Here is a 22986-nt window from a genome sequence, read left to right on the forward strand (position 1 = left end):
TAATCTGTGTTCAAAACAGTCAAGTAACCATAAATACATTACAAATACACAACAATTATTCTAGAATAATCCAAGTATCACAAGGGCAAACTTTGAACCATTGATGGTAGTTGTCAAATTTCAAAGCATGCATTTGTAGCTTTTTTTTCCTTTTTTTCTTTTTTTTTTTTCTTCTGTTCCATATAACACAGGCTTTATAACTTTGCCCCATCTTCCAAACCCCTCAGAATCGGTCATCCTCTGATCTAAGAAAAGCAAACAATAGTACAAGACCTATGATCTCTCTGGCACAATGGCAGCAGGGTGCTGGATTCCACAAACAACAATATTGTTTCTTAAATAATCTGAAAAGTAAAAATTAAGGCTTCATCATGCTTCAGCTACAGAAGTCTCAATGTAAAATTGAACACCATCATGTAGAAAAGAAAATATAAACGGTAAATTTGTAAACTAAAGAATAAGGACTTGCAGCACAGCAGTATTTCTCACTTATTTTGATGGTCCAAGTACACATACACATCACACTTCCACTAACTTTCTGGTGGTTTTCTACCTGGAATTCTGCCAGATATTTACCTTTCTGTATCAAATGCAACATCTATAACACACTGTTTTCTATGAAATGCATTTTGTAAAAAGCAAGCATTTGGTTTCATATATTGCAAATAGGCTGTTAAATTAATCCTGCCATGCCTTTTCTGCTGTATGTTACCCAAAATGTCAGTTAATTGTATTCATCTCCTTTCCCCAAATAATGACAATCCTGAAGTAAACTGAATGAAGATGTAACAGCAATCTCTAATTCCAAACAAAATCAAAAAGATCCTTTCTTAGCACTATTTTCAAGACTACAACATGAAAAATATTAGTTATGCAAGTACACCATCTGCTGGCCAAAAATTAACTTTGGCAAAAATATTCTCAGAGAAAAAACATTTTGATCAGTGGCATCCATAACTTTCTCAATGAGATTTGGTACCAGAGAGTTTTCCTTCTTTTCCTCTAAAACTCACTAGGCTGTAAACCATGACATAGCTGTTACATTAACTGCTCTATTCACACTCTTTCCTCAGTGTCTGTTCCTTTCACTAATACTCCTCCTTTGTAATTTATTTTTAAATAATACCCATTTAATAATTTTTATTCTACCCAGTTCTGTTTTCTTCCCCTCTCCTTTATTCCCACTCCATGAAACTTTCAGTGCTTTCTTTGTCTCCTCTTCCTATGCACCTAACATCTGAGTTACGATTGCCAAATGCTGCTCCTCTCACTTCACCCACTGTTTTTTTGACCTCCCTTCCTCAGCCTCCTAATCTAATGAGAATGCAATTCCATGAGAAAGAAATCTCTGACCTTCTCTCTGACCAGTCAGCACTTCCAAACTGGGTATTACTGCATTCTCTTTTCTTTAGAAATGTCGCTCATGCAACAGTAACCTTAAGATACTAAAGACCAAAGAAAACACAATCAAACCAAAGTGTACATTTGTAAAAAGCTATTATCTGCCAACAATAAAGAAAAAAAAAATCAGAGAAGAAAAGGGCAAGCTTCTATTTCTTGAAAGAAACACTGCTTTCCTGTGCCCCCTTTTGGTCTCCACAAAGTAACAGCCATCTAGAATGCCTCTTCACCAAAACACCCCAAATCAGAATCTTCAACTATTTTCTAAATCATTGTTATACAGCTGTTTTGACATACAATAGAATTTGGACTTGCTGCTTTCTCTTAACAATAGACTATTGGACATTCATAGCTATCTTTCAAAGATTACATAAGCTAGTACAAAAACCAAACTGCTTTAAGCCATCTTGGCTGACCGTATTTATCTTTGGATAAAGTCTTCAAGTAATCTGTCTTCTGTGAAGGAAGTATGAAATATTAGCAGAGCCTCAGACCACGTGCCACAGGGAAATTTTTTTTTTTTTTTTTTTTTGAATGATTGGAGAAGGCAGTTACACAGAACATGAAATATCAAGAATTCCACACATGGAAGACTCTTTTGAAGAAAAGTTCAGCCTGTATTTTTTAAATTCTCAAATCTTTTTTTAAATGCTCAAATCTTTTTTTAAATGCTAACATTTCTTTTATTAGTCTCATTACTTAAATAATCCTTTCAAAACCTAGTTCCTATACTACTGCTACTTACACAGTCTAATTGATATAAATGGATATTCTGTAATTCTTTGGAAAATGAGATCTGTGTTAAAAGTCCCTTTTTATCCATAGAAATCTTGGCAAGTAATGAGCAAAATTAATTTCCTTAGGAAGTTTCTGTTTCATCTGTTTTAATTCAGAGGCACACAGTAATTATTAGCACATTTCCAGGAAACTGCAGAATTTCCAAGCATGTATAAAGTGCAGCTATCAATTTTCCTCAGTGAAAGAGAGAGAAATAAAGTATTGCACCTTTTAAAGTTATTTAAAATATCACTAAATTTAAACAGAGATACACAGATAACATGTTAGTAAACAAATAAATAAATAGGAAGGAATCTCAAAGTTCTGGAGAGTTCAAAGTGAAGAAAAGGAAGAGTCTTATGATCAGGAAGAGTAGCAATGGCCTACTGTCTAAGGACAGAACTGTCTGACTCTTGAAGATGTAGAGCTAATTTCAACCTTGCTTAGAGTCTTTAAAGTGAGTAACACAAAGATTTCAGAAGACAGATTCTGAGTCACAAAGCAAGAATGTGTCCTCTAAGTATAGTACCCTTTAAAAGAGGGCTGTAAGAGGTAAACTTCATAAAAAGCTATGCATACTTCATCATAAATGCTCCCATTGATATCTGCTCCATAAATTGGTGCCACAAAAGTCAAGTTCTTCCAGTATTTACGCTCCAGATCTTCATAATCTACGTATCTTGGGGTGCAGTATCTGCAGAGGAAGAGGTAGGCAAAGGTTCAGCATAGTCTTTCAACAACCACCTTCACAATGGACTATGCTTCTGATCCTGCAGACTGAATTCTAAGAGATCACTTTATTTCAGATTCACTGAAATAGACGAATTATTAGTTGTCCTGAATTCTTAGTTTCAGGATTCACCACAGTATATAACCTCCTACCTATACAACATCTTCAGTCTCCAGCAGCTGAACAGCACATCTATTGACTGTCCCCAGGCTGAAACCCTCTCTCTTGTTTCTCTTCCATAAAACAAGCCACTTACTTGTCAAGTATTTCTTTCTTCCCTTTCTTACTACCAGCTCTGCAGAGACACAGAGGTAGATCCTGCACAAGCCTAACTCAAAGGTACTAACTCTGCCGAGTAGCAGTCCTGCCAGGCAAAAACAGTACTTTCCTCTCTTCTTCCTTTCCCTAGAAAAACCTTTTGAGAAAAAGTGTAACATTTCAAACAGTTGATACCAAAAATTCTATCATGCAGGGAACAAAAATATTTAAGGGATTTTTTCTTTTTATTCCTTTTGCGCAGCACAGGGCACCATACTTTTATACATGTAAATATACTTATGTATATACTTTTGGAAGGTTACCCAAACCTCATGTAAAATCTTGTGGGAACACAACAGACGCACGCTACCATAGAAAACATCCATCAATAGCTTTTGCCTCAGGATCCTTTGTCAGGCCTCTGTTCTGCCATATTTAGGTCTTCAGAAAAGAAAACTTGCTCCCCCATTACTGCAACTCTGAAAAAGTTTCACATTAGCATTGCCAACTTACTACACTTGAACTACTGGAAAGAAAATCCAAACATACAAGAATTAAGTAGACTAGGTACATTTACATCATGCAATAACACAGAACAGAGACAAGCAAGTTAGCAAAACACATCTTAACCAAAGCATTCTCAGCAATGGAATTGTTTCATTTATTTGTCATGATATGGCTCTAGATATCAGACTGCCACTGAGTAATATGGATACATAAACTCAGTTACTATAACACAAGGATCTTGATTATGGGATGCAGGTATGCCCATATTTCCCAGAGGTCAAGGTGGAGAAGCACCTTGGTTCAATGCTGAATTGCGAATGCTTAAACAAATAAAAGATGCAATGCATTGGACTGAGCACACACAATCCTTTTAAAGGCAACTATGATTTAATTTACATGTTCATGGCCCTTCTCTCTTTCCCAAAGTAAATGGATAACACCACAATACTCAAGAAAAGACTCTTTAAAAGAGAAGTCTCCTTCATTAAGGAACAAAGTTATTTTTATGTGAAACTAGGGTCTCTCAGCCACTTAATAGTTAAAAAAATATAGACTGCATTAAGAGTGGCATAGGAGGTTATATGACACATTTTCTCAAGGGCAGTGATGAATATTTAGAAAGACCACAGCTAGTAACAGATGAGAAGCATTCCCAACTGTTCTTAACTTTACCCATGAAATGAAGTTGCAAACTTCCTTCAGTAAAAAAACATGAAAACTGATATCAGAAACACTTCCAAAATTTTTCCCATGATAAAGAATATAATAAACTTAACTACCATCAAGATACATATTAAAATCTTCACAGCATTTTTGCATTATGAAACTATTGTAAGAAATTAGTGTTTCTCATTTTATCACGGGTTAATCAAATGTAAACTTTAAATGTATATGAACGGGTATCATAGAAAATGACATCAGATACAACAGAGGTTTTTACTTTGTTCTCCCCACTAACAGTTACTGAACAAATAATTTTAAGAACTACAAAATAGGTTCCCATTCCCACTTACCAGAGGAAGAAAATTGCAAGTGTAATAACATCATTTTTCACAAGTAATATAAGGGCAAAAACATACTGATGCTTTTTAATTGAAAAAAAAAAGGAGATCAGTTTTACACTTTTACAATGACATGGTATTATGGAACATTTGCTGAGAAGCCTCTTTAAAAGCTTTTCATGTCCTAGTTTTTCCTGATCATGTAATAGCTTCTCTTCTTACCTCTTAATTTCTTAAATTAATTTATGAGATAAACTTTCCTTCAAACTAGGGCAGTATTACCTTCCTTCATTCACCTTCCAGATACTATTTTCAGTCAGTTTTAAGGAAGTAGAATGTATTCTTTTTATGTGGCCAAAAGGAACGGGAAAGAATTCCTTCTATCACTTCCCTCTTCTTGGAATGCCCACCAATTTGAAAATTTTTAGTATAGCACCTAGCCCTTCATAGACTCTTTTTTCCCCTCCCTTAATATCCATCTTGCCACAACCAGAACACAAACATGTGCTAAGAGCAGCTGAGTTCTCTTAGATCAATGCAAAAACTTCTGGGTGAGTTAAAAAAGATGGTGTGGGGTTTTTTTTTCAGAATTATATGATGATGGCCATTACAGAATCTAGGCCAAAAAAAAAAAAAAAAAAGAATTAAATACTAAACATTAATAAATGTACTCAAAATAAAACTCAGATATAAGTCTGTATCATCTTCATTATTTTCAACATAAGCATTTGTTAGAACAGGAAGAAAAAAGGTAGACAGAAAGCATCATGTTTCAGGTTTTTCAGATGCTTTCTTGCTGCCACAGTACCAGATGCTTTCAACAACAGAAACACAAACAAGATTCATAGGTCACTATCCTTCCACAACTTAGAAGACAGGAAGATCTCTACTGAGTAAGTGAAAAAATCACCAGCTGCCCAGCACAATTAAAAAAAAAACACAATATGGGAACAAATAAATATGTGTCTTTCTAAGTAAGACATTCCCCCATACATACTTGTCACTGTTGGCCAGCTGCTTGAACTCTTTCACCGTCATTGGCTTTTTCTGAATGTTGTACTGTGTGAAGAGCCCCGACTGGCCAGTGACCATCTGCTGAATTGGAGCAGGAATCACCAAATTTTCAATATCATCATAATGTTTTCTTGGCTTCCACTCCTTTGGTGGGATAACCTTTAAATTCAGAAATAAAACACAGGACATCAATAGTTGCAATACCAATTCAAAACTTTGAGGAAAAATCAAAAGAACCAAATAGGCCCACATGATCAAATGAGTGCTTGCTTACCAGCTCTTTCACAATAACTAATTGACCATGTAAGTGATCCTAGATAATGCAGAAATCAATTCAAAATGGGTATAGTATCACCTCAATTCACAAGCACCAACTCATCAATCTACAACAATTCAATCATGTGCAACTGCGCAAACATACACATTTATAATAAAAGAACAAAAATTTTATAATCAGATCCTTATAATTCCCAAACACGTCATACTCCATGCTACAAACCTGTTATCCTCAATTTAAAAAAAAAAAAACATACAAAAGATTGACAGTCCCCTGTCCAAATGTTACTTAGTGTAAACAGTATGAGTAACTTTATTTCTTAGTGAAAAATGAAAAAAATACAGCTATTTTAGAGAGCTTTAGATTTTAGAGTCTGTTTAACTTACTCCCCATGAAACTGCAAGGTACAACTCTATTACAGTAAGAGTTTGCATTAATTTAGATATACTAGGTTTTATATTAACATGATTTAAACCTCATTATGAAGGATTAAAGCTATGTGCAGATTAGCCAATTGTAAAGCTAGCACTTTTATTCCAAATATTGCCCAAAGTCTACAAAAACTCCTCAGCAGATTCTAAAGTGTTAGCAATAAAGTCATTAGGAATTTTTAAGAAGCTTGCAGTCATACCAGTGTCCTTTAACAGGCTGTGTAATTTTGAACATTCCTTGCATATATTATTTTATCCGAAAACAGAAAACTCTAGTTTTGAAATTGCAACAGTTTTAAAACACAGCAACAGACATTTTTAACATATATTTTTAGGTTTGTTTTTATGTTGAATTTTTACTTGCCCAAAGGCTCAATGATACATTCTTTGATGTACTCATTACAGTCATTCTTTTCCGTGGTGCTCAAATCAAATTTTCACAAGCACTGGCTTGGAAACTTTTAAACCAACACACAACAAAGTAGGATGGTTTTCATAAATATGCATCTACCACGTATGAATTATGTTACTTGAATAATTAATTCACATCTGAGAGGCAGCCTTTACACTAGGCTAGCTAAGCTGTTCCTCTAACAAGCATTTCAGGATTCCACACAATATCGTCCGTTGGAGATTTTGCTACTACATCACTCCAAGAAAGTAAAAAATTCTAAAGAATAATACAGATAGGTCCTGAGATCATTTGCTACCTTTGGAAAAGAATCACAAACGGGCAAATTGTAATGCTAACGTACTGAAATTGTCCATCTATCAAAGAAATCTCATCAAGACCATTCATATTAGCAAGTACACACCAAAACAGAAACACCAAGTTGAAGAGAAGTTATGAGACAGTAACATACTTCCAAACCTAGTGTTTTTACTTAAACAGCCTTTTTTATCCAGTTTTTCTACAGATGCAACTCCCTCTTTTCCTTTTTGCCTTCTCCATTTCCATAGGACTTCAGTTGTACAGAGACTACTTAGCAAGTTTCAGTGTTGTTTGCTTTTAGAGAAAACAAAAAATCAAATCATCTTGTGATTCTTATTTATTTCTTTCACAGAAATCTTAAATTATATGCACATCAACAAAACACAAAATGTTCATTTGGAAGCAGAGAAGTCATGCATTCAGAATATATGCATAGAAATCAAATATGTGCAGAAAGATTTCCATTTTCATGATTATTAAGCATGAACTTGTAGGTTTGGCTCAAATATATGAATACTGAAAAGCAAAATTTGCATTATCTTATTTAATTCAAGGTCACTGTGTTTTAAGCAATAAAAATATTTTTGTGAATACAGGTTCAAAATATCCCCTTCTAGGTAACTGGAGCATGTTTATTATTGTTGTAATTAGAGTACTGGTTAGAGAAGTGAATTCTGTGGGGACTGATATGCTAAGCATCATTTTAAAAGAAAATAAAAATAGTCCCTGCCCCAAAGAATTTGCATTTTCTGACAAAGGTCAGGGCAAGGACTGGAGACATTAAAATATCATGCCCAAAGGGACACACAGCTAGTCAGTACCAGAGTTGGATATAATGACTAGGTCTCCGAGTTTTTACCACTGACCTGTCCCACCAAAGCCTCTTCACATTCCCCTTGGTAAAAATAACCTCTTCAAAGTCAAGCAAGTTAGGTTTATTCCACGGAAGCAACCTAGATCGAATTCATCAGCCAAGGTGTTCAATGCTCAAATATACAAAAGGAAAGCCCTCAGGCAAGGCTTTCTGATTCATATATACATATATATATATAAAAGAAGATAGCTATAAAAAACATCCTAAGCATATTAACACTGTCTAGTGCTATTTAGCATGATATATAGTCAGTTTTAGATTGCAATGTCTTAGTTATAAATTACCACTCAGTGTCCTCCATGAAGGCTGCACATTAGGACAAGTGAGGTTATTTCAGAGTGCTATCAACCCAATTTCTGTTAAATCCTCTTTCATATACTGGTAATCTCCAGTTCTACATCTGATTCTGAATAGCACTGGCTACTATTTCTATGTAGCTCCTTCTGTCCCAACTCTTCTGAAAATTGTTTTTCTTGTACCTGCCAACATCTATTTTCAGTATCATGTTCCAAAATTACTTTCTTCTTGCCAATGAGATGGCAAATTAATTTAACCATTTCACTCTGCATAAATGCAGTTTGAGACTCCAGAACACTTCTTGTTGAAGTAAAGAGCAACTAATCTATCAGTGTGCCTTGTTTTTCATTTGGTCTATTGCTTTCATTCTTTGTTTTCCTTTTTAAGTATAAGATCCTCTGTAACAGTAAGACTAAAATAAATTAACTATGCCTAAAACTCATTCCAGACTTTCAAAAGCATAATGGAAATTTTTTAGCCAATTTGCTCCAGGGATGCCACTAGAAATGGTTTAATGTTGTTTACCTAGTACCTTAATCACTTGTTTCAAGCACAGTATTAGGAACTTTATGTACTTATTTATAACATTGTATTCCTCGCACTTCTCCCCTCCCACAATATATGCAAGGCCTATAGTCATTTTATGCTCATTTATATACACATATTTTTCACACAGATAAGAGTTCTTTTCCCCTCACGCTTTCACATTTAACCTAGTGTTGGGTATGCCTAGTCTTCTTATGACCTCTGTTTAGTCATTAAATTACTGTTTCTGCATACACATACAGCTCCTCTGGTAGTGTTTATTCTTTGCATTCATACTTGAGTCTGTACATCCTAGACTCAGTACAAATTAGGTCCTCTGTAACTTCATTTTATATTAGTATCAAAACAGGAAAAAAAAAAAAGTTATTCTTGCTATTTTAAATCCAATTTCCAAAACTCAGAAAACGTCCCCTAAACTCTCACAGTATGAATTACTGACTTAAGATTTGTTTTAAAAATACTTAGTTGGCTTATTTTTAATATATTATTTTTGAGATACATTAAAAAAATCATGAAAGTCAGACAACTGACTAACATGTAGCAACTAACCCACAGGCTGAAAACAGCTAGAGATTCTCTAACTGCTATACTAGTATCAAGCAGAAGTCGGGGAAAGCAGACCTATCTTTTTTTAGCCTATGGTTAAAAGGGCCCTTCCTCAGTCACAGTACAACTGAAACATGACTAATGTAATTAATCTTTTTTAAAAAGTTTTGTAATGGTTTCTTGTATCATAGACATTATTGCAGGTGTTCTGTAAACCCAGGTCAGCAGATATCCCACATGCATATAAACACAGATATATAAAAATATTTTTGTCCTCCTGGGACTATCACATTTTAGCAATCTGTACATGGAGAAGAGCTTCTCAAGCAGTTTTGAAATGTAACAGATGGAATCAGAATTAAATCCTAGCTGTATGGCCAAAAAAATGGAGACACACACGTTTTCAATCGTATAAGCACGGGGATATTAACTTCAAACAAGCCAAATTATACGATGCAGAATATCACAAAACCCTGACTACATGGTCAAATTCTGGCCTTATTGGATATGTTCAGTTTTAGTGACTTCAACAGAAACAGTATGAAACTCCAAGAGCTATAAGAGTAGTGATGACCTCTGTAAATCAAATATTGGAATTATTTTTATGACTCCATTAACTTCCAGTTTCTCTTAATTGTATATATGTGTACAATGTGAGAGAAGAGTAATTTGTAGATAAATTTTTCCATCCCTACTACCTGATATAAGATCTAATAATCATCTCATTGAGAGATGATGTTAATGAGGCAGAAAAAAAAAATTCATTTTTTGAAAAAAAAAATAATTACATAGTCCAGATAAAACTACAAAATAAATAGGTACAGTTTGATAATGGCAACAACACCAAAGATTCACCCTTAAGGAAGCAGCTCATGATCTCATAAGGAAAAAAAAGTGGTTTCAATTTGCACTTAATAACATTCAAATTTGTTTAAAAATGTAGCTTGAAAATTAAAAAATTAATACAGATTAAACAGTATTAACTAGGGACATGCATCTGAAATTTACTACTCACTTCTCATACTAATCCTAGAAGCTGTCACATCTCTGAAATACTTTGATTGTCACTTAAATTACTAGAATGGACTCCCCACTCATTTTCAACTCAGTTATGAGAATCTAATCTACATCTTGCAGCACTACAACATGGTAATTAAGAAAAGACCACAGCCTAACCTGTGTTCTTCTATTGTCATGATCACCATTTTACAGGTCAATTTTTGACTAGGTTAGTGTAGTAAATTAAATACAGTATATGCCTGCATCCAGTCCACAGCTAACGTCTCCATTATACTCTTCAAAATACTGAAATAACTACTAGACATCACTGTTGCATCTAGTATTTTTAAAAAACGTGCCTAACCTAGAAAGATAACTACTACTTTGGCCCACTACAACGTTCCTTTAAGGTGTTTCAACTTCATAACAAAGTTGACAGGAAACAAAGTTTACACACCAACATTAAGTGCCATTGTTTTTAAAATTATACCCTTAGTATTATTTTTTTTTTATATTATATCATCTTTGCCTTTCAGTAACAAGTTGTCGTGGTTCAGCCCCACCCGGAGCTGAGTACCAGGCATCGCTCGCTCACAGACACACACAGACACCCCACACACACACTCCCCACCCCGCGGCAGGACGGGGAGGAGAATGGGAAGACAAAGGCAAACCCCATGGGTGGGGATAAGGGCAGGTTACTGGGACAGCAAAGGGGGAGGGACATAACAACAGCAGCACTTATAACGGAATATACCCAATGGGGGATACCACAAGGCAGTTTACCAACTGAGCGGACGCTCAGCCCACACTCAGACCGTTCCAGAGCCACGCCCTGCCCCCCCCCCCTTTTAATGGTGAACATGACGTCACATGATATGGAATAGCCCCTTGGCCAGCTTGGCTCACCTGTCCTGGCTCCTTATGAAAATTAACTCTACCCTCACCAGAGCCAGGACATTATCCACCCCGTACTCTCTATCATCTACATCATGCCCAGATCCTACACTTCCAATCAATCACTACCACTTTCTCAGTCTTCGAGATACACACACATACACACACACAGAGATATCATCCCTTAGTCTATGGGCCATCCTATATGTCCATGGAGTTGGGGGGTGGAAGCAGGGGGTTGAAGGGGAGTGGGTGCCACAAGAGGGGGAAAGGGGGGGAGTAATATTAAAGGCAAAAAGGCCTTAATAATAAAGGCAAACTGTTTCACATTCTTTTCTTTCACATTCTTTCCTAATGTTACTATGCCTGTTGCTCTCCTCAGGACATCCTCAATGGCTCTGCACTTTTCTCCCACGCTAGCTGAGCATGGAGTTTTAATTGCTGGTTGGCAGGAAAGGAAGCGGAAACAAGATACACAACTAAAACAGAACAATGACTGAAGCCATATTCATGCCTCAAACAATTTGAAGAACTATTTCCAGTAAGACAAATTCATTATCTTTTTTACACTTTCTACTGGCTGAAATTTTGCAACCAAGAATGCCAAGACTGGAGTAGTCTCCTTTGCCAGATATCCTAAAGTTCACATGCACAAGTGGCTAGTACACTGGGCTCAAACCGTGACACATATTTCAGTCCCGCAGCTAATCTTAAGTACACCAGCAGCCTCAGAAGAGCACTTAGCACCATCAGGAGGCCACTGACTAGCATTCCCAGCTGCTTCATGCTCTGACAGAGGAGAAGCAGCACAAAAACACCTGATGGAGAGTAACTGAAGATCTTATTTATTATGAACATCTCAGAAATAAGAACAGAAGTTTGCATAGGCTTGTTAAGGATTATAGTATCATACTTGATGATACGCCTCCTAGAGAACTGTCAAAGAAGTAAATAGATACACAGTTTTTAAAGGAAAATTAAATGTAATGTGGGGGGGGTTCTTCAAATTAAGAACCTTCTAGTTTTGAATACTATCAAATGAAAAGATTAGTTGCAGTCTAGGACAGACATAGCCATAATAAGTAGCATATCACAAATATTCTTCTTTTTAAACAAAACTAGTTCATTTTTTGTATTGTTTTGTGGGGGTTTTTTTCAAACATATTAAACACTAGTCCTGGCTCATATAATAGCTTCCTTATAAAGCCAGGAAAAGTAAGGAGTACAATTTACACATACCTGTCTTTGTTTTAGACACAACATACCAAAGAAAGCAAGTACATTATATATGAATAAACAAATTGAAATAGAAGAAAATCAGTATTATCTCAGTGGCTCTTCATAAGGTATTTTATATTTCTTGGCTAGATCCCCATGAAACAGAATTAGAAACTACTAACAGCTGAAATAAAGCTATTTATATAAACAATATGAAAATAAGAATTTTTTTGATGTTGAGTCCCATGTATGTAATCCACAGAACGACACATAGCTACAATCTCCTGCTCACACATTAATGGCATAAATCTGCTGAGCAACAGATGTCACTATGATGAATTTGCTGTTAAGTTTACTGTTCAAGATGAGAGGACTGCAATAGTTCATCCCCACAGAAACAGGTTCTATAATATAGCTGAATACATGAAAAATTCAGCTCAGTCTTTACTCTGTTGTCTATTTATCACATTTCTACTCCAGTTTGCGGCAAAGAGTTTGAAAATACGCCTATATGTACTCTGTGCTCAGAAATCAGAAAGCAAATAAACCAGAGGTTTTTTAAAGTGTTAGGGGTTCAGTTTTGCTTTGTTTTACAGGAAGTGGGCAGGAGGAAACCAAGAATTGCAGGTTTTGTTTCTCTTCTCTCAACTTTTAAACGTCTTGAATTTGCAGCATTAGCTTAAAAACCCAGTGATGGAGATGGCTATTCCCACTGACTAGTTAAAATAACTAAACTGGATTTATAGACCTGCACTGTGTCCTGCTGGTTTGAAAAGTGGCAAAACAGATAAGGCATAAATACCTATCTGATGTAGCGCTAGATTACATTAGACTTAATCTTTGACAATCACTGTCCGTTAGGGGAGGAACACCTGCTGTAAGATCCTGGACATACCACTGTTCAAAGGGCAATGCAATGGTAGTTAGTGTACCTCCAAGTCTCATTAACAAAAAGATAACATGACCACCATTAAAAAGAAAACAATTTCCATTCAAGCAGTGCCTCACTGTCTCCCCGCATACACTCGTTGACTGTAGTGGGATTATTTGCTTCAGTAAAGTTATACGCAACCCTAAAAGTTCAACATCTGGTAGATCAGGATTTTCCAATTTATACTATGAACTCCCGACTTTGTTGTGATTTGCCAAAAACCCATTTAAATCTGCCTTAGGAAGAGATCCTCTTTCGCTATTTCACACATGGAAACAACTGACAGAGAAAACAGCATACGTCATCTTCATTAGTTTGCACAAAACATCAGAGATACCAAAAAGGTTTTTTCTTAAAACATTAACAGATCAGTATCAATTCATTGAAAATCATCTGGAAAAATGTTAAATACTAAAAAGGTCAGGTTTGCAATCAGCAACATACAGATGTTGGGAAAACATGTACTAGGAACAATTTTCCTTCTACATTACAGATGTTTACCTTGGCAACTCCAGCCCTATGAGCACCTTGTGATTCCATGTACGCTAAGTATTTGTTGAACTCCCTGAATTCATCCATCGAAGGCCTAAAAGTCATGATTTTGCAGCTTGGGTTTGGAGGACTATCTGAGATGCCAGTAGCCATTGTGGTTCACTTTCAATCCAGCTTAAAAAAAAAAAAAAAAAAAGAAAAATAACATACACTGAAGAGAATAATCTGTAAAACAATTTCTGAGATTCAACATACATGTTTCAAGCAGGCAAAAAGCTTCCAAAATCCTCTGCCCGTCTTAGTATAAAAGGCACAAAACAAATGTTTACTTCTTCTCCTTACTCCTTTAGGAACACTCAGCCCTTACCCAGCATAAAGACTATCATAAGTGACATTCCCACAGTCCAGCCCTTACGTCTGGTTTTATGGGATGTTTTCTCAAGTTAACCTTTAACACCATACTAGCATCTTCCTGTGTTGATACATCTGCAGATTTACTGCATTTCTCTGTCTAGAGATTTACTTTATACACGCATAATCTAACGTAACAAAGCTGCACATTTGATAAAAATATCACTATTCCCATTTAATATGTAGAGAAAACTTGTTATTCACTTCCACTCACACTGCAAACATAGAGAAAGAGCACCTGAATTTCCTATCTCTCACATCAGCAGTTTAACAACAGGACTGTATTACCCCTCATTCTCTGAAACCTTTTCAACAGAAACAAAGCATGCAAGTGATATAGTGTTCCCTCTTACTTCCATTTCTCTGTTGAGGATGGCTAAAAACAAAGTCATATTTGTTTCATACCAAGATAGAGTAATCATGAAAGAACTGATCTTTAGGCAACTGGCAGATATATTTTAGCTTCAGCAGGTGATGCTTTCAAACTATACCTCAACATGTGTCATCTATTGTTCACAAAATTCTTCCTTAATTAAAAAAGCTCATTCCAGAATACAAGTAACTCAACTGTGACTAGCTTCATAGTGATTTTGCTCTCCTGAGCATGTAATTTAACTCATTCCTCATTTTCTCCATCTGCAAGACACATGCAACAACGTTTTTTATGTCATACGCTGTCACCGTAAGTATTGCTTGTATGTCAGTATATTAGCCACTAATTTCATTAGCTTCATGTCATTCTAGCTTGCTACCAATCACTGCACCAGAAAGCTGTACGTGGAAGATGCCTTTATGCCTTTCCATGTTTTACTCTCCTACCGGTATTCCAACATTTTTGTGACCTTATTTTTCCTCTCATTTTGACTCCCCACTTCACACAGCACACCAGTCTGCATTCTTAGCACTTAGACTTTTTTCCCACACTCCCACCTTCAGTAACATCCTATTCTCCCTGTGCTACTTTCCATCCTTGTTTGAACTGAAATTAACTAGATTTCTGCAACTTTCCCATTCTGACAATCAGTACCACTTTAATTTGGGGGTACTTTCGCATTTAAAATATTGACTCTAAATAGGCAAACACACCTCAACACGTACAAGTCAGATAACTTCCCTCAGTAGTAAACAGCTGCTTGTATATAATATACCCTTCATTTATTCCCATCCATTAAAGTTCCACGTATAATCTTGCTACTATGACCAGTCCCAGGAAAATGAAACTTGGATTTACGACCAAAGGTGACACTATGCTTTCCTTCATTGCAAGGAAATGCAAGACAGTGTTTACTATTTATAACACTTCACTGACAGTAAAGTGACACTGGAAATATAGTCAAACAGGATATTTGATTTCTCTGTATAGAATCAGCTTTTAGGCTTTCACCTGTAGATGGAAAAATTAAGTATACACATGAGTGAAATACACATACATACACATACCCCCCACCTCTAAAAAAACCCTTCTCTGCGATTTCTTCACTGAGAAAAAAATAATAGTCCTTCATTAATCATCATTTTACACCTTTCAATCCATTCTATTGACTGCATACAAGATATCCAGCAGTCAGCAGTTATTTCATCATAGGATACAGATTAACATCCTTCCCTGAATCTTCCAGTATTCTCCAACATTGTCAGTGCAGTTTTGGGGGGCGTTGCAGGGGAGGAGGAGGAGCAGAGAGAGAGAAAGAGAAAGGGAGAAAGAGATTCATTCTGTGGTTGTTTTGTTTTTTAAAGCAAATTACTTCACCATCCACTTATCACAGAATCATAGAATGGTTAGGGTTGTGTGTTGGTTTTGCGTGGCAAGGTTTTGGTAGCGGGGGGGGGGCTACAGGGGTGGCTTCTGTGAGAAGCTGCTAGAAGCTTCCCCTGTGTCTGACAGAGCCAATGCCAGCCGGCTCCAAGACGGACCCGCCGCTGGCCAAGGCCAAGCCAATCAGTGCCTCTGTGATAACATATTTAAGAAAGAGAAAAACAGTTAGAGAGAGCTTTTGCAGCCAGAGAGAGGAGTGAGAAGATGTAAGAACATCTGCAGACACCAAGGTCAGTGCAGAAGGAGGGGGGAGGAGGTGCTCCAGGCGCCGAAGCAAGATTCCCCTGCAGCCCGTGGTGAAGACCATGGTGAAGCAGGCTGTCCCCCTGCAGCCCATGGAGGGAGGATGAGGGGGTGTAGCGATTCCACCTGCAGCCCGTGGAGGACCCCACGCTGGAGCAGGTGTAGACACCTGAAGGAGGCTGTGACTCCGTGGGAAGCCCGCGCTGGAGCAAGCTCCTGGCAGGACCTGTGGACCGGTGGAGAGAGGAGCCCACGCCAGAGCAGGTTTGCTGACAGGACTTGTGACCCCGTGGGGGACCCATGCTGGAGCAGTTTGCTCCCGAAGGTCTGCACCCCGTGGAGGAGACTCACATTGGAGAAGTTCGTGAAGGACTGTCTCCCGTGAGAGGGACCCCACGCTGGAGCGGGGGAACAATGAGTCCTCCCCCTGAGGATGAAGAAGCGGCAGAAACAATGTGTGATGAACTGACCATAACCCCCACTCCCCGTCCCCCTGTGCCGCTGAGGGGGCCGGAGGTTGAAGCCGGGAGTGAAGTTGAGCCCGGGAAGATTGGAGGGGTGGAGGGAGGTGTTTTAAGATTTGGTTTTACTTCTCATTCCTCTACTCTGTTTTGCTTAGTAATAAACTAGATGAATTCCACCTCTAAGTTCAGTCTGTTTTGCTCGTGATGATAATTAGAGAATGATCTCTCCCTGTCCTTATCTCGACCCGTAAGTTTTTTTTTTCATTGTACCTTTTCTCCCCTGTCTCATGAAAGAGGGGAGTGATAGAGCAGCTCTGGTGGGCACCTGGCCCTCAGCCAGGGTCAACCCACCACAGCAACCTCAAAGATCATCTAACTCCAACCCCCCTGCTGCGGGCAGGGACACCCTCCACTAGACCACGTTGCCCAAAGCCCCATCCAACCTGGCCTTAAACACTTCCAGGGATGGGGCATCCACAACCTCTCTGGGCAACCTGTTCCAGTACCTCACCACACTCACAGTAAAGAATTTCTTTCTGACATCTAATCTAAATTGACCCTCCTTCAGCTTAAACCCATTACCCCTTGTCCTGTCACTGCACTCCTTGATAAACAGTCCCTCACCATCTTTCCTGTAGGCCCCTTCAGGTACTGGTAAGCCGCAATTAGATCGCCCAGGAGCCTTCTCCTCTCCAGGCTGAACAACCCCAACTCTCTCAGCCTGTCCTCACAGGAGAGGTGCTCCATCCCTCTGATCAGCTTCATGGCCCTCCTCTAGACTCTCTCCAACAGCTCCATGTCTGTCCTGTACTGGGGCCCCCAGAGCCAGACACAGTACTCCAGGTGGGGTCTCAAAAGAGCGGAGTAGAGGGGCAGAATCATCACCCTCGACCTGCTGGTCACGCCTCTTTTGATGCAGCCCAGGACACCGCTGGCTTTCTGGGCTGCAAGCACACATTGCCGGCTCATGGTGAGCTTCTCATCAATCAAAACCCCCAAGTCCTTCTCCTCAGGGCTGCTTTCAATTCATTCCTCCTCCAGCCTATAGTCGTGCTTGGGATTGCGCTGACCCACATGCAGGACCTTGCACTTGGCCTTGTTGAACTTCGTGCAGTTCGCATGGGCCCACCTCTCCAGCCTGTCATGGTCCCTCTGGATGGCATCCCTTCCCTCCAGTGTGTCAACCACACCACGCAGCTTGGTGTTGTCAGGAAACTTGCTGAGGGTGCACTCAATCCCATTGTCCATGTCACTGACAAAGATGGTGAACAGTGCCAGTCCCAGTACTGACCCCTGAGGAACACCACTTGTCACTGTTCTCCACTTGGACATTGAGCCGTTGACCACAACTCTTTGAGTGCAACCATCCAGCCAATTCCTTATCCACCGAGTGGTTCATCCATCAAATCCACATCTCTCCAATTCAGAGACAAGTATGTCATGCAGGACAGTGCCAAATGCCTTGCACAAGTCCAGGTAGATGACGTCAGTTGCCCTTCCCTTATTGACCAACGCTGTAACCCCATCATAGAAGGGTGCCTGAGCATAGTCTCCAGGAGGGTCTGCTCCATAATCTTGCCAGGCATGGAAGTGAGACTGACCGGCCTGTAGTTCCCTGGGTCTTCCTTTTTACCCTTCTTAAAAATGGCAGTTATGTTCCCCCTCTTCCAGTTGGCGGGAACTTTGCCAGACTGCCAGGACTTCTCAAATATGATGGAGAGTGGCCTGGCCACTTCATCCACCAGTTCCCTCAGGACCCGCAGATGCATCTCATCAGGTCCCATGGACTTGTGCACCTTCAGGTTCCTTACATATTCTCAAACCTGATCTTCTCCTACAGTGGGCAGTTCTGCATTCCCCCAGTCCCTGCCTTCTGTGACCTGGGCAGTGTGGCTCAAGCATTTGCAAGTGAAGACTGAGGCAAAGAAGTCATTGAGTACCTCAGCATTCTCCATATCCTGGGTAACCAGGTCACCCGTTTCATTCCGGAAGGGACCCACATTTTCCCTCATCCTCCTTTTCTCACTAACATACCTATAGAAGCTTTTCTTGTTGTCCTTGACATCCCTGGCCAGACTAATTTCTATCAGGGCTTTGGCTTTCCTAACCTGCTCCCTGGCTGCTCAGACAGTTTCTCTGTATTCTTCCCAGGCTACCTGCCCTTGCTTACACCCTCTGTAGGCTTCCTTTTTTTTGTTTGACTTTGCCCAGGAGCTCCTTGTTCATCCACGGGGGCCTTTTGGTGGATTTCCTTGACTTCCTCTTCATTGGGATGCATCGCTGCTGAGCTTGGAGGAGGTGACCCTTGAATATTAGCCAGCTGCCTTGGGCCCCTCTTCCTTCCAGGGCTTTGTCCCATGGTATTCCACCAAGCAGATCCCTGAAGAGGCCAAAGTCTGCTCTCCTGAAGGCCAGGGTAGTGAGCTTGCTGACTGCTCTCCTCGCTGCCCTGAGCATCCTGAATTCCACCATTTCGTGGTCACTGCAGCCAAGGCTGCCCTTGAGCTTGATGTCCCCTACCAGGCCCTCCTTATTGGTGACAATAAGGTACAGCATGGCACCTCTCCTCGTGGGCTCCTTTATCACTTGGAGGAGAAAGTTGTCATCGACACATTCCAGGAACTTCCTGGATCGCTTAAGCTCTGCTGCGTTGTCCCTCCAGCAGATGTCTGGGTGGTTGAAGTCCCCCATAAGGACCAGGGCTTGTGTGCATGAGGCTGCTCCTGTCTGCCTATAGAGGGCTTCATCTGCTTGGTCCCCCTGGTCAGGTGGCCTGTAGCAGACCCCCACTATGATGTCCCCTGCCCCAGCTCTCCCTTTAATCCTGACCCATAGGCTCTCGGTGGGCTCCTCCTCCATCCCCAGGTGGAGCTCCATGCACTCCAGCTGGTCACTGACATAGAGGGTGACTCCCCCTCCTCACCTGCCCTGCCTGTCCTTCCTAAAGAGCCTGTACCCTACCATCCCAACACTCCAGTCATAGAAGCTATCCCACCACGCCTCTGTAATGCCAATAATGTCATATCCTTGCAGGCACACACACCTCTCCAGCTCCTCTTGTTTGTTCCCCTTGCTCCGTGTGTTCGCGTAGAGGCATTTCAGTTGTGCCCCCGATGAGGCTTTTGAATTTGTCTTTTACATCACTAATATTCTTTCCTTTAGTGGACAGAGAGGAACTTTTCAGAAGTGTGTTTTATCCACTTATCTGCCTACTATCAAGTCAAACATTCCTAAAGCACTAACTTTAATGGGGGAGGAGATGGGGAGGTATGCTGCAATAACCAAGAGCTGGAATTATGTTCAGTTCACCAATAAATTAATTGTTGTCTCACTACTTCAACATCTCCCCGACCTCTAATTTTATCTAAGCCCAATCAGAACAACTATTTCTGCTTAATGCAATATGATATCTGTAGGCAACACAAAACTGGGATGATTGGCTGATACTCCAGAGGGTTGTGCTGCCATCCAGAGGGACCCTGACAGGCTGGAGAAATGGGCTGACAGGAACCTCATGAAGCCTAACAAGGGGATGTGCAAAGTCCTGCACCTGGGAAGTAACAACCCCAGGCATATGGGGTACATGCTCGGGGCTGGCAGGCTGGAAAGCAGCTTTGCAGAAAAGACCTTTCAGGGTTTTGGGTAGCACCGAGTCAAACACGAGCCAGCACCATGGTAATGCAGCAAAGGTGGCTGTGGTTTAGCCCCAGCTGGTAACTAAGCACCATACAGGTGCTCGCCCACTTCCCCCTCACCCCCCACCCCCATCAGAAGAGTCAAAGTGAGTAACTTGTGAGTTGAGATAAAAAGTTTAACAGGACAAACACAAAAAGAAGATGATAATAATTAATAATATAAACAAGTGATGAACAGCACAATTTCTTATCACCTGAGGTCAATGCTACACAAGACCCCTAGCTGCCCCACCTCCCAGCCCACAAGCACAAGCAAAACGAGACAAGGAGTTCCTTCAGCACTTCCCATGGGCAGGCAGGTGGTCAGCCACCTCCAGGAAAGCAGGGCTCCATCATGCATAGCGGTTATTTGGGAAGATAAATGCCATCACTCCGAAGTTGATGCTGCACAAGACTCCCAACTACCGCACAAGACCTCCGTCTGCCCAGCCTTTCAGTTCACCCCCCAGTTACAAACAGAACATGACATCATATGGTATAGAATATCCCTTTGGTCAGGTTGGGTCAGCTACCCTGGCTGTGCCCCCTTCCCAGCTTCTTGGGTACCCCCCACCTTCTCCTTGTCAGGGCAGTATGAGAAGCTGAAAAGTCCTTGACTATGTGGCAACAACTAAAACCATCAGTGTGTTATCAACTTTATTCTCATCCTAAATCCAAACCACAGCACTACACCAGCTGCCAGAAAGAAAATTAACTCAATCCCTGCCGCAACCAGGACAGTGGCTAACGGTGTCCTAGGCTGCATTAGAAGGAATACTGCCAGTAGTCAAGGCAGACGATCCTCCCCTTTTGTTGAGCACTGGCGAGGCCACATGTGGAGTACTGTGCCCAGTTCTAGGCTCCCCAGCACAAGAGAGATACAGTGCTACTCGAAGAGAGCCCAGCAAAAGGCCACGAAGATGAGGAAGGACAGGAGCACCTGTCTTATGACGGAAGGCTGAGAGAGCTGGGACGGTTCAGCCTAGAGAAGAGAAGGCTCTTACCTACGTCAATGAATACCTAATGGGATGGAGTGAAGAAGAGAGAAACAGGTTTTTTTCAGTGGTGCCCAGCGATAAGACAAATGACAAGGCGCACAAACTGAAACACAAGAAATTCCATCTTTCTCACTGTGAGGCTAGACAAACACTGGAAAAGGTAGCTCAGAGCTATTGCGGAGTCTCCGTCCTTGGAGATACTCAAAGCCCAACCAGACACAGTGCTGATTAACCTGCTCTAGCTGACCCTCCTTGAGCAATGGGGTTGGGCTCCAGGTTTTCAGGAGGTCCCTTCCAGCCTCAGGGAGTCTGTGATTCTGTGATCTTATCCTTGCATGGATATAAAGAAGGCAGACTTTTCTCAGTGGTGCCCAGTGACAGTATAAGTGGCAATGGGCACAAACCAAAATATATGAAATTCTGCACAAATTCTGCTAGTAAAAAACTTAGCAAGAGTTCAAATCATCGTCAAATGATGAGGATCAAATACTGGAACAGGTTGCCCAGAGAGGCTGTGGAGTGTCCATCCTTGAAGATATTCAAAAGTCAGTTCGACACTGCCTGAGCAATCCACTGCAGCTGAGCCTGCTTTCTGCAGGAAGATTAAACCAGCCGATCTTCAGAGGTCCCTTCCAACCTCTGCAGTTCTCAGATTCTGAGCTATTCCTACCTACTGCTGTAAGTTATACACTGCAGCCACACAGCTAAACACACAAAACCAAAGTTACAGTTACAAATTAGTATTAATTCTGCCAACTCATACATGTGTACAGTACCAGACATCACCTACATCACCTCCACTACATCAAAAATGAAGCCAATGTCCAAAAGCATTTATACAAATTGATTTATCAATTAGCTTAATCAGTTTCTATGTAAACATATTCAATGAAACCATTCATATAGAAAGCCAGTTTCAAAAGGAAATCTAATATCAACCTTTTTTATCCTAGTTTTGTCTATGGGCACAAAACATACACAAGCACAGTGCCTGTAAGTGTTCCTACAAACCTGAGGCTCTGTCTTCCATAAGTTTTGGATGTAAATTTGTCTAAGGTGAAGGGATCTAAGTCTGAAAGACAACTAATTTCCTGCATTTCTTACGAAAAGGGTAATGAGACAAGAGAAAGCCATATCCAAGTGGTTCAGCTATAAGAAAAGCTGCAGGATGATTTTGGCCAGTGTCTGATTTCAAGCAACAGGCACAATAAACTAATTATTGCATGAATTAGTATCATAAAAATTCCTTTCAGCCAAAACATCTCACCAAAATGTATCAGTTTTAATACCTGAGCTGCTTTAAAAACAGCAATGTACCAAGAAAACATGTAATCACCAAATTAACTGAATATACCCTAGCACTTAGCCACAATGAATAAATTATTTAACTTAAAGATTGTTAATCAAACTAATAAATGGCAATTAATTCATGCTAACTTCCACAATCCACATGCCAGCATGTTTGCCTGGCT

General features: G+C 40.0%; 1 protein-coding gene across 11 annotated transcripts in view; it reads right to left on the reverse strand.

The window, feature by feature from the left end:
• The window catches only part of KDM4C (lysine demethylase 4C), a 274177-nt gene that overhangs the window by 241607 nt on the left and 9584 nt on the right, over window positions 1–22986 (reverse strand). For 9 of the 11 annotated variants that reach the window (XR_012833183.1, XR_012833184.1, XM_075741244.1 and 6 more), the window contains 3 exons: window positions 13918–14082; window positions 5672–5847; window positions 2758–2872 (listed from right to left, as the gene is read on the reverse strand). Coding sequence is in view for 9 of the 11 variants with exons in the window: in XM_075741244.1 (XP_075597359.1) it covers window positions 2758–2872; window positions 5672–5847; window positions 13918–14061 (435 nt within the window). In the remaining 2 variants the exon portion in view is untranslated. Of the gene's footprint in view, window positions 1–114; window positions 246–2757; window positions 2873–5671; window positions 5848–13917; window positions 14083–22986 lie in introns of those variants that run through there. The other 2 variants (XM_075741248.1, XM_075741245.1) reach the window with 2 other exon arrangements.

Source organism: Balearica regulorum, chromosome Z (genome assembly GCF_011004875.1).
Source record: "Balearica regulorum gibbericeps isolate bBalReg1 chromosome Z, bBalReg1.pri, whole genome shotgun sequence".
NCBI classification, from domain to species: Eukaryota; Metazoa; Chordata; class Aves; order Gruiformes; family Gruidae; genus Balearica; species Balearica regulorum.